This window comes from Colias croceus, chromosome Z (assembly GCF_905220415.1).
Source record: "Colias croceus chromosome Z, ilColCroc2.1".
Classification (NCBI taxonomy): Eukaryota; Metazoa; Arthropoda; class Insecta; order Lepidoptera; family Pieridae; genus Colias; species Colias croceus.
Window position 1 is genome coordinate 15,465,809 of NC_059568.1, and position 15,919 is coordinate 15,481,727.

The 15,919-nt window shown below is 34.0% G+C and overlaps 1 protein-coding gene across 3 annotated transcripts in view; it reads right to left on the minus strand.

The window, feature by feature from the left end:
- LOC123705188 overlaps positions 1 to 15,919 on the minus strand; it is a 59,924-nt gene that overhangs the window by 25,097 nt on the left and 18,908 nt on the right. For all 3 annotated transcript variants that reach the window (XM_045653864.1, XM_045653862.1, XM_045653865.1), the window contains exons 3-9: positions 13,895 to 14,068; positions 10,892 to 11,072; positions 10,035 to 10,159; positions 9,202 to 9,374; positions 8,441 to 8,602; positions 7,887 to 8,029; positions 7,224 to 7,604 (exon numbers count right to left, since the gene is read on the minus strand). In XM_045653864.1, the coding sequence (XP_045509820.1) occupies positions 7,224 to 7,604; positions 7,887 to 8,029; positions 8,441 to 8,602; positions 9,202 to 9,374; positions 10,035 to 10,159; positions 10,892 to 11,072; positions 13,895 to 14,068 (1,339 nt within the window). The remainder of the gene's footprint in view (positions 1 to 7,223; positions 7,605 to 7,886; positions 8,030 to 8,440; positions 8,603 to 9,201; positions 9,375 to 10,034; positions 10,160 to 10,891; positions 11,073 to 13,894; positions 14,069 to 15,919) is intronic.

Below are 15,919 nucleotides of genomic sequence, written 5' to 3' on the forward strand. Positions count from 1 at the left end.
GAATATGTATGTAGGGTAAACGCAGCTATCAACGACCCATCGAAAATCTGAAGGTATTACCGACCTATAAAAGTAATTCGAAATTTAAACGTTTCCAGAACTATTCTAGCTATAGGTAGGCAAAGTTATACACGAATTTATTACTTGAGCATCGTATACTTTAACGTTAGAGTGAGTAACTGAGCAAAAAAGAGTTAAAATGCGTAAGTTGCTGCGGGGTAGCGTGGAAGCAGGACGTGTCGTACTGTTCCGTTGTTCCTTCGGGTAAGTACTGTGAGTATCTTTTTAAGACATTTACAAACAAATGACATCTATACTTTAATTTATATTACTAAATGTCAATGTATTTAAGTGTCAACTTTTCATTTCTTACAACATTTTATTAATAAAAAGTAATTTGAAACGATAAAACTTAAAATTAAAATGGGACGGTGTTAGCTTCACCAGTTTAAGCCGCGGCAGGTATCAACGACCCGTAAGTCGGCAATGGCAGCAACGTAACTTTTTGTTTTATTTTCTTTTATGTTATTATATCACACTAACACAAGTGGTTTTATGGACCAGTTTAAATCTAAGCTATGAGTCTTCATAAAAATCTATTAGCGACTAATCTTTTTTGTCTAGTATTGTGTCTTTTAGCGTTGTCAATTTATACAAAGTTATGATATTTTCGAGGATCCCTATCGAATAGTTACAGAAGTAAATCATTGTTTTTTTTTGTTTAAACAATATGCATTTGTTCATATTTTGTATGACATTAATCAATTATAATCTATTTTATAGTCTGATGATCAAATGAATTAAAATAACCATTTTTTTATGGGTCGGTAATACAATTTAGGTTTATACTTACATACTTTAATACCGACCCATGTGGGTCGGCAATAGCAACTATAGGAAGCTATTACCGATCGAATATAGATTGTTTAGTTTCTCATCTACAAATTCAAATTCAAATTGCTTTATTTGCAGAATGTAGAATAAAGATGTTTGTATATACAGATAATATTGCTCCTTAAACATTCTGCTCGTAATTGAGCGTGCAAATATATTTTTATTACTTTTATGACATAATAGGTGCCTATTAAAAATTATATTTTTAGGTTAAATTTAAAAAATTAAAAAAAATTATATTTTTAGGTTTTTAGGTTAAATTAACATAAAACATATAATTAGGTATATTTTTTCCAGAAATATGGAGCCACGAAAGCGGCGAAAAGTATTCAGTAAAACACAACTCGCCGAAGCAATCAATCAAATAGCATAACGAAATATCCTAGAGTTTGAAATCCTTAATTTAATATATGTACATATATTAATAGTATTATGTTGATTAATTTAAAAGTTTATAATTATTTAGTTCATTACTAAAAAGTACTCATTTGTTTTATTAAAAATAACTACAATTAAAAATACGAATATATTTGCATTTTTATTTCATTTTATTAAGATCGGTAATCATCATCATCACTAGCTTCTATACATTCCATTGCTGGAAAAAGGCTTCCTCTCACATACGATCGGGAATAGCTGCATAAAAATCGTTAATAGCTTCACAGCCGTTTTTATGGGTCGGTAATAGCAACAATCGACTAAGTCACATTGTAAATTATTTTTTACAAGATAATCCTTTATTAGAATGTATTTGCTTCAATAAATACATTTTTTATACATCACACTAGCATATAAAATGAAATTATAAATCTTTAGAAGAACCAGTATACTTAAAAAATATGGTTGATTTTGAAATTGCCTTAGAGGGGTCGTTAATACCTGCGTTTACCTTATAATTTCATTAGTCCTTTGATGTAAATTTGTGTCATTTAAAAGCGAATCAATTACATTTAGCTTATTCTGGATTGCAATGAAATTGTTATTAGATATTTCAGCTACATTTAATAACGAACCCACCATCTCAGTAACGATCGTCATCTTATGTATTATAGAGTCTTGTTTAGTCTTTAATTTTTCAATAGTGTTTTCAAATTGTATAGCATCTTCGTTGTCGAGGTTACCGGTGATAATTTTTATAACTGAACCAAGTGGATTTAATAAACCACGTTTAGATCTAGAAGACGGAATTAATTGTTCAAATTTATCAATAGTATAATTCATATGATAATCTGTTTGTAATTCTGTTGTAATAAAATCAGAACCTAACGCTTTTACATCAATACAACTATGAACCTGATTTCTAAATGATAGATAACTATTTATATTAAATTCTAAATCGTCATATATTAACTTTAAATCTAAGACCTTAATAACTCTCCATGTGTCATTGCTGATGACTGCATAGCCTTCACGGAGAGGTAGTATTCCGGGGTTCCGTTTAATCTGGTGCAGTTGAAGACCCTGGTTTTGGATCACGTGGATCACCAAAATTAGTAACCTGTGGAGGACGCTTAACGTTTTTAATGGGAACTTTAGTTTCACGATTGTGCGTCGTTACTGGCACAATATTTTTATCGATTGGTCCCGTGACTATCGCTTTCTGATACCTAGCCTTATCTATAGCACGTCTCGTGTTAACTCCTTTAATGTAAACTGAATCTCCTATGTCTATGTTAAAATCATTTTCACCGCCATACTTATCCTTAATAACCTGTTTCTTATGAATAATTTTGTCTTTAAGATATTTGTTTAAAAATTTTGTACGTTTGTAGTGATCTTTTACAAATTGTTGAGTTAATTGTTCATTAAAATCTACAGCTTCATCTAGAATCAGTATGCCTTCCGTATCAAGATCGCGAGCTGAGTGAACCGTATCTGTATTTTCGCTATTATTACTAGACGCGGTCAAGGTGCTGCTTTCCGCGGTTATTGTACTACTATCAGGCGACGGAATCGAATATGGGGACCTCGGGCGTTTATTTTTAGTGATTGGCATTGTTCGGTCCGAATCAGACGAAATTGTAATCGGCGTCAGGGGTCTGTCACATGTTTCAGCCTGATCGTTACTAACTTTTACTATTTCGTCTATTACATCGGTTAAGTGTTTTTGAAGGTTTCGCTCCTTCTCGTCTACGTTAACTTTCATTGACACGTCGTCATTTTCAGTCAATGCATTAACCTTAATTCGAGACAAGGCATCCGCGTTGCTATTTTGCTTTCCGTTTTTATATAAAACATCAAAATCAAATTCGGATAAACGTAATTTCCAACGTGTAATTTTACTATTTGGTTCATCTATTGATTTAATCCAAGCTAAAGGTCGATGATCGGTGTAAATTGTAAATCTTTTTCCGTACAAATAAGGCCTAAAGTGCTTTACAGCCCAGACTATTGCTAACATTTCTTTTTCGATAGTACTATATCGAGTCTCTGCCTCATTTAATGTTCTGCTAGCGTATGCAACTGGTTTGTCACTACCGACTGAACCTTGTGATAGTACCGCACCAATTGCAAAGTTAGAAGCGTCAGTGGTAAGTATAAAAGGTTTATCGAAATCGGGAAACTGTAAAAGCGGAGCATTGGTAAGTAATTCTTTACAACGTTCAAATGCATTGATATATTCACTATTGTTAATATTAATCTTATTTTTCTTTTTCAGACATGACGTCATTGGTTGGGTGATTTTCGCGAAATCTTTTATAAACTTTCTATAATATCCGACAAGTCCGAGGAAACTTTTAATTTCCGTGCTGGTTTGCGGTAATGGGAATTTAAGTACTGCTTCAATTTTATCGTTGTTAGGCTTAAGGCCGTCCTTAGTTATGGTGTGTCCTAAATATAAGACTTCTTTGCGTAAAAATTCACACTTATCTAAAGTAACTTTAAGGTTCGTATTTCTGAGTCTATCAAATATTTTGCGCAATTTAGAAATATGTTCTTGGAGGCTGGACGAGTACACAATTATGTCATCGAGGTAAACTAAGCAGTGAATACCCTGTAGGCCGCGTAGCACGTTATCCATGGCCCTTTGAAACGTAGCCGGTGCTGTTTTGAGGCCAAACGGCATGCGTTTAAATTCGTAATGTCCGGACTGCGTGGTGAATGCTGTTTTAGGTATATCAGAAGGATTTACCTCTATCTGATGATAGCCAGATGCAAGGTCAATGGTACTGAAATACGTAGATTTGCCTAACTTATCGAACAAATCTGTAATATTTGGCAGGGGATATTTATCGTCAATTGTAATTTCATTTAAACGACGGTAGTCAATCACCATCCTAAATTTACGTTCGCCTGATGCATCTATCTTCTTAGGCACTAAGTGTACCGGAGCACTCCAAGGCGAGTGAGACTCCTGAATAACGTTATCATTTAATAATTTATCTACTTGATTCTGAATTTCCTGATTTTGGGCAAACGGGTGTCGATACGGACGAATATAAATCGGATTTTCATTGATCGTGCGTATATCATGTTTCACTTGGTTAGTAAATGAAAGAGGGATCTTGTCGCAATAGAATATATCACGATATTCATAACAGAGTTTACTAATAAGTTCGCGTTCTTCTTTATTGGTGTGTTCTAGCCGTAATTTCGATAGATTCTCTTTTAAAGCATCGTCTATTTCGCAGTTGTTTACATCACACGTGTTAACTATACATTCATCTTCGTGCAACGTAACTTGAAACGGCTCGGTAATAGAAATTTTAAAACTTTCATCGGAATAATTTTGAATAACAGTATGTGCAAAAAAGTTTTCACACTTAACTATCGCTGCTGGCATACGAACGCTTTCACGAAAAGTCTGAAAATCTAATATAGCGTCACCGTTTTGTAGGTTAGTTGGAATTGATACTCTAGTTTCTGATCGAGGTTCTAAGGTGATTTCTAACGGAGGATTATATATAATCGGTATTTTGGCGTTACATGTTTCTAAAATTTGGTGTTTCATATTAATATTTGCATCTAGTTTCTTAAGTAAATCAGATCCGATTAATCCATCGTACCTACTGTCTACATTGTATACATAAAATTTGTGGGGAAGTGTGCTTCTAAAAGTTTTTAATAACGGAATTACTATAACTTCATCATGAGTGCTTTGCGCATGGGTACTAACAACTGTGAATTGTTCATACTGTTTATGATCTCTAAAATATTCTTCCGCTTTGGCTGGACTTATAAAAGAACGGCTGCTTCCTGTATCTATGAGAAACTTTGCTTTTATTTCGGGAACTATAATATGTGGTAATTTTAAGATGCTGTCACAATAATTTAAATTAATTATTTCACCGTCTCGTCGGAGGCCGGTAACGGAAAATTTTCGTTGTTTTCATTAAAATTACTTTCAGTTACTTCCGGATCGGTATATTCGTATAACTCGTTCGCGGCTTCTTCGTTATAATCTAAGGTTGAGTTATCGTAATTTTCATAATTTGGCTCATCGCAGTAGTACAGATTATGAGTTACGTTTTGCCTCATAGGTGCCGTACGCATTGATACATCGCTATTTAAGCCGGGGTTCGGTGCCTGGGCATGTTGTATGCCAAATTTAAAACGAGGTTGGGCTGTTTGTTGATTTGGGATTCCAAATTTATAACCGGAATTTTGAAAAGGTCGCAATTGGTGGTTATTATTAGATTGTGTGCCAAATTTATAGCCTTGGGCTTGTGGTGTTTGCCTTAACTGTTGAATAAAATTTGGTCGAGGTGGTTGCATTAAATTTGGTCGAGGTTGTTGAGCGAAATTCGGTCTATAACCAATTGGCTGTTGAGGACTGCCGTATTTAAAGTTTTGATTTAAAGGCATCGTACTGAAATTAGGTTTTAATGGATTTTGGAAAGTGTTTTGAGTTATAGGTTTTGGCTTACTAGTCTTTGCGTTATATTGTTGTATAAAATTTACTTCTTCTGTAACTACGCTAAGTGCATTTTCTAAGTTTGTACAACCCCTTAATCTAACAATCCGGATCATGTCCTCCGGGAGGTTGTACAGAAAAACATTTAACGCAGTATTATTGTATATGATCATCTTCGCGGCTTTAACTCCTTCATCCGTGAGGCGGTTTACTTTTGAAAATAGGGAGCTTTTAACATTTTGTATTCTGTGGCAAAACTGTATGTAACTTTCACCTTGTTTTATTTTTAACCCTTCTAATTCTAGTGCGATACATTCTTCCGATCGCGGGTCTCCGAAATGTTGGGTAAGTATTTCCTTTAATTCAGTCCATGAAGTTATATTTTGGTAATCACTAAGCAGTGAAGCTGCCTTACCGATAAGCCTACTCGTTATGGCATGATATACATATAAGTTTTGTGCGTTATTGTTCGCATCTTGGAATGATCTTATAATGTATTCGCTTTTATTGATAAATAGGTTTAACAGTTTTTCATCTCCATCAAATTTGGGGATGATACATAGTATTTCTCTTGGTATGAGTTTAATCTCTTCCATTTTGGTTCTTTTAGTTAGTTTTAGCGATTAAAACTCTAAATATAATAAAGATAACACTATTTTTACTAATAACTAACACTTAAAATTAAACACTAAAAATTACGACTTATCACGATAATTGTAACGAACAAAATCAAATAATCGTAATGATTAGGCCGACTATTTTGGGTCGGGGATTTCGTGAAAACAGGGAATGTGAAAAACAGGAGTGAAGAGGTTTACTCACAGACTGCTCGCTCCCATGTCCTTCACTTATGATCCTGGATGCTCGTCCTTGAGGTCACAGTACGCGTTTCACTTCAGCGATTGAGTTTTACGCGTACGCGTCGCGGGAGAGTTATTTATTTGGTTCGAGGATACTCGTACAAGCACCGCACTATCACAGATCCTTTCGGCTATAGTGTTAGCTCGGCAGCAGGATATTATCGAGTATCCTACCGGCTGCGCCACTCAAATTTCGACGGACCGAAGGACGTTTTTTAAAAAGACAAGATTTAATTTAAACGTCTTTAATATGTGCTCTCTACATCCAGAATGAAAACTTAAACTATAAACTTATCGTTAAACAAAAATGCAACGCTGCAATCTATGTTCTAAGAAATACAAAATGCATTAAGGCGATGCAGGGTGGCCGTAGTTATGCTGCGTTAACAAATACGATATCACATGCATGTACTGCGGGTTGCCCCGACATAACTATCTACTTGACATAAATTAAAATTAATGATTTTTAATATTCTTTTAAGATTTTATTTTGAATAATTAATATTAGAAGTACTATATTCTGACCTACAACATTATCTATTATTTATTACGTCGTATTTGCTTATATTCACAAATTAAATTAAAGCGGTTTAGTAAAATAAAAATAAAAAGACCTTTGATTGTAAAGCGGAATGGCTCATCTATTTTCACTTCAACACTCTTTAATCCCTGTAAGAATTTAGGTGCTTGGTTCTTAGAGAACAATTGCAGTTTCTCTTCTTCGTTTAATTGATTCTGTATGTCTTCGACGGTAAGTTCTGCGGAACTGCTAGCTTGACCCATACAGTTCTTTGCTATACAACAGTAGGAGCCCAAAGAGTTGGTTCCCGTGAGTTGGTACACGTCTCCTGGTTTCAACTCTTGCCCATCTTTAAACCAACTAAGTACTGGTGTTGGAAAGCCGACGACTTTGCATTCGAACGAAACCAGACCCTCTTCTGTTAACACAGCTTGAAGATTTTCCATGAAACGCGGCTTTCTGTAGTTCTTAGGCACTGGAAATATATTTTTTTATTTAATATGCAGATACGAAATCGGATAATATGATTTGTATTTTATATCCAAATTGTAAATTTTGAGTTCAGGGAGTAAAAATTAGGAGAAAATTAAACAACACAACATTTAAAAAAACATATTTCAACAATTAATATTCACTGTTTTGTGGCATAACAAATTGGTTTCTGAAGATTACTTGCTCGAATGCAAAAACAAGTCATTAAGATGAAATATAAGACATGATGATGATGACGATGAAAATGGATAAAAATAGATCTTACCGTCCATAGTGACGTTGCAGGTGGAAATGCCTACTCTGCCCCCGGCGCTGGTTGCCACGCACTTCCACTCGCCCTCATCTGCCCATTCTGCCCCTGACACTTCTAGGAGATATCCACCCACACCGTCTTCTTGGATGTGGTACCTTTAAGTGATACATTTTTATGCTAATCTTTCATCGAATTCAAAAATTATTTTAGAATAGATTTGTTGCGATACGAACATTGACAAAAACAGCAGCAAATCAGAGATCACAAAAATTTGTAATCTTTTTATAAATGTTGTATACGCCTGTTGTATGGCTAATTCAGATTAAGAAAAAAATATTAATGTACTTATGTGAATCTGTGTGAATTGTAATTGAGTCATTATTGGTGTATCAAATAAAATAAATAAATAAATGAATAAATATTTATGTACGTATAATATTATATTAAGTGGGGTAAGTAACTACTTCTAACGAGTTGATACAGAATTTATATTGATAAAGAAATCGTTAAGCATATTTTAAATTCAAATTAGAAATATGATTATATTGATTCTTACAGATACTCACTTCATACTACCCTCAATTTTGCCCTCTTTATTGTACCACACCACGCTTCTCGGCCACGGAGGGACTACAATGTGACAGCTCAGATTTAACGGATCGCAAATCCTCACAAATTGGTCTTCTAACTCCTTCGTGAAGATCGGAGGTGGGTCTGGTGTGACACCGCTGAGAAATAATCACTACATAGTATAAAACAAAGTCGCTTTCTTTGTCCCTATGTCCCTCTGTATGCTTAAATCTTTAAAACTGCGCAACGGATTTTGATGCGGTTTTTTAATAGATAGAGTGATCTAAGAGGAAGGTTTTAGTATATAATTTATTAGGTTTTAGACCAAGCGGGCGAAGCCGCGGGCGGTAAGCTAGTAATAATTATACAGCTTACATTGAATATGATAAAAAAGCATACTGGTTCTCATTCATAAAACCTGTACTAAAATAATTAGAGACTTGCTAAATTCTTGCTTGTTTCTCACACAACAAAATCATTTCAAGGGATTTTTTTAGTTATAATTATTGTTTTATGCATCTAAATATACAGCGGATCTCAAAGTGAAAAACGACGTGTAATGTGTATCCTTCAGTGAACAGTGACAGTGAGCAGCAACTGCAGGAAAGTTCTAGAGAACATATTTAAAGTTACCATCTTGTTAAAACATTAAAAAAGTTTGTCTTAAAGGTCCCATTATTATGATTTATCTTCCTTAAACCTTAAAACTTTTAATAAAAAAAGAAAATTTACCAAAACACTTAAAGACTCAACTCACCCTGGACTCGGAGTAGATCCCTCCTTAGTACGACCAATAACATGTACTTTAGAGGAGGAATACGCTCTTCCCATACAGTTGACCGCCTCACAAGTGTATGTACCCAGGGATGTTGGATCGTCTGCGTTTGCTGTTAGCGCAAACACATCACCAGCTTTTATTTCACAGCTGTCCTGTAATATTATGGGTATACTTGAGTATAACGCTAATCACATATACATAGGGTTGCCAACTATACTGTTTTAAACAGTATTCTACTGTTTTTCACTAAATTATATTTTTTACTGTTTAACAAAAAAAAAAGTATACAAAATACGGTTTTCAGCATCAAAATGCAGACACATTGTTATGTATTACATTTAGACGCTCACAATACTGTTTGTTTTGCTAAAATACTGTTTAATAATCTTCATAGACATGAATATACTTTATTTCTTGTAAAAAAAGTTGGCAACCCTACATAAACACTAGGTACCTACATTACACTACTTATAAAATAAATAAATATTTCAGGACAATTTCTCATACACGGCACGATATTTTGATCCCATACTAAGCTTATTACAAAGTATAACTTAGTACAAACATTCGTACGATGTCATTGCAGGTGAATGACTCGGGTGAAAGTTGTTAAACAAAGACTTATAAGTTAATTGTACCGGGAATCAATAAAGAATCTATAGTTTGGTCTGTTGCTGCTTTCAAGTTTAGAGGTTAAGGGCGCCTTCACACATTACGTCGCAAGCAGTGCGGAGGCGCACTAAGACATACGTTACAGATATTATGATATTTTGGTATGTAAGTTTTTTCTTTATATACATTGTTTTTCTCACCTTAAACCACCTGAGCACGGGTGTGGGAACCCCCACGACTTTGCACTCCAGCGACACTGTTCCCTGCTCCGTCAAAATGGCGCGAAGTTCTTCAACAAACTCTGGCCGTTTGTAGGCTTTGGGAACTGAAATATGCAATCATATTATATTAATAAAGACGCGTTTTCTATTCAGGTATAGTATTTATTAATCTAGAATCCCTTGTAACGCATTATAATTTATAGTTTACTATCAATTTTGGTGGTACGCAGTGTGCAAATCAGTCAAGCTCACTGCACCGTTGCTATGCAGGCTCTGAACACAATACCCAATTTACCAGGAAGCTGAAATACGGTGAGCATTAATCTCTGTACGTCTGATATCGAATCGATAACGCATCCTACTGTTATGCTCACCTAGCGTGTGTTTTCGGGGTTCATTGTATATTCAGGTCATAATTATTCGAAATTACGGATGGAAATACGCGAAATAGAGGTTTTAAAATCTTTCGCATTTTATTTTCCTAATGGTTTTTATTCTAAAATTTATTTTATTCTTTATTCTAAAAATCGGGCCACACATTTGCAAATACATTTCTTGAAAATGTCGGTTATCTCTTCGGTTTTACCATCAGGTTTGTTTGCTCTAAAATAAAATTTCAATGGGGATTTTCTATCTTTATTTATTATAATTTTTTGTTCTTGATGTACGTAAGTACTCTCTGGATAGCAACATGGTAGCTGTTTTCTTTAACACATAATTTTTCTAGAAGACAACGATTTTAAATTGCACTAATAATTTGTCAGCTCAGCGAATTTTACGTGGTACTTCACCTAAAACATTATTTTTAATTTTACTTTGGCATTGTATCTTATCACCTAAGACGTTAAGATGCGCGGAGCAACTAGCCCGTCCGCCCAGGTTCTCCGCAGTGCAGGTCCACCGCCCCGCGTCATCAGCGCTGACTGTCGCCACGTCCGCGCACCAGAAGTTGCCGTCGCGGACCAGCGCGATCCGCTCAGCCTCCAGCAGACGACGCTCGTTGCGGTACCATGTTACCTGGGAAATTATAATGACATAGGTAATATTATGAGAACGCGTAGGGAGCTAGTAAAATGTACATCCATTATTATAAAGCTGCAGAGTTTGTTTGTTTGTTTGAACGCGCTAATCTCTTGAGCTACTGGTCCGATTCGAAAAATACGAAAAATTATCGAGGAAGGCTATAGGCTATACATTATCTCGCTAAGACCAACAGGAGCGGAGCACTAATATCTAATATCTAGAATGGAAACCTTATTTATTAAAATGCATAAAAGTTTTAAATAAAAATCCAAATTAATTTTAGTCATGTGAATTTTCATATTGTAGTATACTTGACAGCTGTCGTGTCCTACGTCGTATCTTTGTACTGAGAAAAGAAAGCGTGGGAGTTTGGACTTAGGCATCGTATAAAAGCACCAGTTTTAACTTCACAATATAATAATGGACCTACTAATTGTATTGTGAAGTTAAAAATCAATATTGCTCAACAAATTTATAAAGAACGATCGGCTGTTCAAAAATTGGCATGATCTGTACCTATTTATGTCACACGATAGTCGATACCAAGTCGATACACTGACTGTGTGACTAGTCCGTCTGGAAGTTCTATATTGTGTTTTGGCACCTCTTGTGAGATACGTATTCTATGGTATACTACATAGATCTATTTATATAAAACTAGCGGTCCGCCCCGGCTTCGCCCGTGGTACATGTTTACGTTTTCTCTACATAAGAACCATCCTCGTACTTCAAGGAATATAATAAAAAAAGAATTATCGAAATCGGTTCAGCCGTTCTCGAGTTATGGAATTACAACGAAAAGTGGCATTGATTTTTATATATTAGATAATTATTATAATAATTTAATGCTCAAAGTCATCTTCGCTTTTAGCTTCATATTTATAACGTGTTAGGTATAGATATTATTATATTAATATCTCTTCGAAAACCTCACTTTCATAAATTTTTGGATTTAAACATATTGGGCTTAATTAAAAATATATGTACGAGTATTATACATTGAGATATACATAGTATTATTATCTCAATGGTATTATAACTAGGAACTATGACCAAGTTATACCTAATGGAGTAGGCAGTGAAATAATATTATACATCTTATTTATTACTAGCTGCTCCGCGCGGTTCCACCCTCTTGGCTCCACTCCTGTTGGTCGTAGCGTGATGATATAACCTATAGCCTTCCTTGATAAATGAACTAGGTATCTAACACTGAAAGAATTCTTCAAATCGGACCAGTTCAAACAAACAAACTCTTCATCTTTATAATATTAGTACCTAGGTATAGATTTTAAATATCAACGCAAGATATTACCTATTTACTTTCATGTGTTCGTTAAATTGAAAGTGACTATTACCTGGATAATACACTATGAACTTAGAAATGTTTATATCATAAAATCCTTATAAAAACGTTGTAAATTATAAAACACTACATTACGCTGAAGTTTTAAAATAGAAAAATTATGTCACAAGAAACGCCGCGACGTACGAATTCCTTCACCGTTCAAGGTCTCTCACATTTCACATTACTCAATGAGTATATAATTAATTGTAACAAAACGTACACATTTATTATTTTTATATTACAATTTAGCAAATAACCAATAAATTATAAACAAAAAAGTAATTAAACGTTTTACGATTTGATATTTACAATGTATTAAAAATTGGCGCCAATTTTATTTTTCTTCTTTTTGACTAGGTACATGTTAGGTGGCAGGCTTCTCGCCCTTTGGGACTTTTGACATAGATTAAAAAGAAGCACTCACTGTGTATTTGCTAAAACTATTTTATACTTCTTATACACTATATCTAACCTCTTTTAATGTAAAAAGAAAATATATTGTATTTTGTGTACGTATGGTATTAAACATTTTTATTTTTTATCCTTTAAAAGTTACAAAATGTAATACATAATCAATTCAGCTAAGATCTAATTTGAGTGTCCGTGTGCGTCTATTTTCAGAACATTACTCTACGTCTATTTAAAATTACAACTTCGTGCCACAGATTACAATAACAAAATATTTTAAGCACCGTCCATAAAAGCTTCTGTCATTGGACATAAAATTATAATTTATTAGCGTTAAATAATTATAATGTAATAAAGCGTTCCTTAATTGCATTTTAACTACATATGTAAAAGTGAAATATTTATTTTTTAGTAGTAAATTATAATATATAATTTATTTTGCTTGTGTGTACAAATTAATGTTGAAAAGAAAGTCAGAATTTCAATGAATGTATTTATCGTGAATTGAATATAAGAGTGCACTGTATATACTCAAAACAGTATTTACAGATCTTAATAGTACAATATTAGACCACACATCTATTTATTTCACACAATAATCTTTGAAAGTTACAATTATCTTTGAAAAACAAACACGCAAGGGAAATAATAATTTCTTATGATAGTATAAAGTAATAATTACTCATGGGATTCTCCTGGCACTGTGACCTTCAGTAAACCGATTTCGTGCGCGGTAAAATGCAACAAAACTATTAATAATTATTCACTGAATAATGTAAAAGGAAGCGTGTAATTTCTATTTTTGTATTAGGTAAATACATATGAAGTACTTACCTATTTGGATTAATAGTATTAACATTTTTATATATTTGAAATCTCTGTTTGAAATAGAACTCCTTAAATATTACACAATCAATTTCATTCTTACATAGTAGAGTAATTTGAAAAAATAAAGTGGTCTGTCTGTCAGCCTAAACCTTGTACATATATCTACCATATAAACAGCTAATGAACATATTTCGAACTTATAATCTAATTTTTACCAATAATGACGTAATACCTTGCATTCAGTAGAGCTGACGATCTCAACAAGGAACCTAGTCCTGGTGCCAACCTTCACGGTCAGGTCCTGCAGCCGCCGCAAGAAGGTCGGCGGGTCGTCTCCCGTCGGCATTTCGTCCGGGGATACCTCCAGTGTGACCCGGGTCGAGTCCTTACCAGCAGCATTGCTTGCCTGGGAACAAGCCATGTTATTTATTTTTAATTACCAATATAATTAATTATTTACGTTCTTCTAGCTTTCCACTCACTACCGTGGGTTTCCGCCCCTTCGTCCGCCTACGCCTACTCAAAGGAAAGTTCCAGAGAAATGTTCTATTACAAAGCGATAAATATAGCCTTTACCTCGCTATAAGCTGCCTTCAAATAAAAATCATATTTGTAAATCAATCCGTTGTAACGTGAAAGAGATAAGTACAAAAAATCTAACACGCTTTCGCATTTGTAAGTAATATTAGTTAGATAAATTAATGTTTCTTGTGTGAAAAGAAAACTGTGTTTGTTTTGCTACATCGAAATAACTTCAAAGTAACCTCGTCGGAAAAGAAATATAAGAACTTTACGTAAAACATAAGAAGAAATAAATAATATCATAATTAAAAACGAATATTGGATTAATCTATATGTAATGAAAAGCAAACACGACCGAAATAATGAATTATTCCGATTTCAGATAAATGTAAACCGCAGCGATCACGTGTTGCGGTTTCAATACATTACAGTATTGAGGCTCTCAAAAGCGTGTATTATTTTTGTCCTTTCAATGTCACCAACACAGATTCCACGTGTATTCCCCGGTGGGACAATAGTTCGCTCAGTTGTGAGATACTTTGATATGCATCGCATAGTTCACTTTTCATGCAAATTTTGTATTGTAACTTCTAGTTTCGAAGAATCCTTTATACGTCTTGTAACATATTCGTATGTATTTTCAATAGCATGAAGAATGTCTGATATTTGAAAGCATAATATTAAAGTTTCCACCACGTGTAAAAGTGTAGATATAACGAATTCTACCTTCAGTATTAGATATAATATGATCAGCAAATGTTCTCAGTCTTTGCAGTATATTTTAAAAAGATTCAGTACGTCGGTATCCACTCTTCCTATTAGATGTACCATCTACCATCGAGAACATGCAAGCAATTCAATTACTGTTACAATTTACTCTCACGTGCACGGCGCATTTCAAATTTGATTTACAGCGAATAAAGAAAAACTACGTCTCTAGCACACTTCAGGAGTATTTATAATGTTTTTTCTTTATAGAATTGTAATCTAAATAATATATTTAATATTATTATATGCACGAAAATTTGGAATATGACCTATAGCTACTTGTTCTTAATTCACGTAAAAAAGATGCAGTCAGACAGATGTGGAACTGATCTGTATGTAATCTCTTCTAGAACTTCCGCTACTTTTAACCCTGGTACCACGCGATTCTGCGTGTTCCAGCTAGTTGATAATACGTTTTTTTAAATTACAGCTTCTAATGTAAAAATACTAGGTATATCTATGATTGAAAAACTAATATCCTCTGCCAGCCCATTCGTACCTACATGTATCTCTAAATAGCATTTTGGAACATCTTCAAAAGTCAATCAATGAGTCTGATATCAGTCTAGTAGATTGCCATCAAATCTTGTACACTAGGACATTACAAGATCATTACTACTAGTCGTTTTAATTATTGAGCAGTGGGTTTGATAGGGCGGAAAATTTGAGAGGCAAATATATATTCGATACCGATAATTTTTTTTTAATATCATAATATTCGTTTTACGAGTGGGTATAAGGGTATTATCGCAATTAGAATAGCGTAGGTCTCTATAGAGAACTAAATTACAGAGGCGTTGTTTTTCGAGCGAGTTAATGGAAATGTTGGTGAAATGGGATAGAAAGGTATAAAACATTCCATTTGAGAACAGAAGAAGAAATCGCCTTCCGAATAGTTAAAACTGGAAAAATCAAATTATAACAAAGATAGGTACATAATCGGTTCACCCAGTCGATTAAGTTGCTA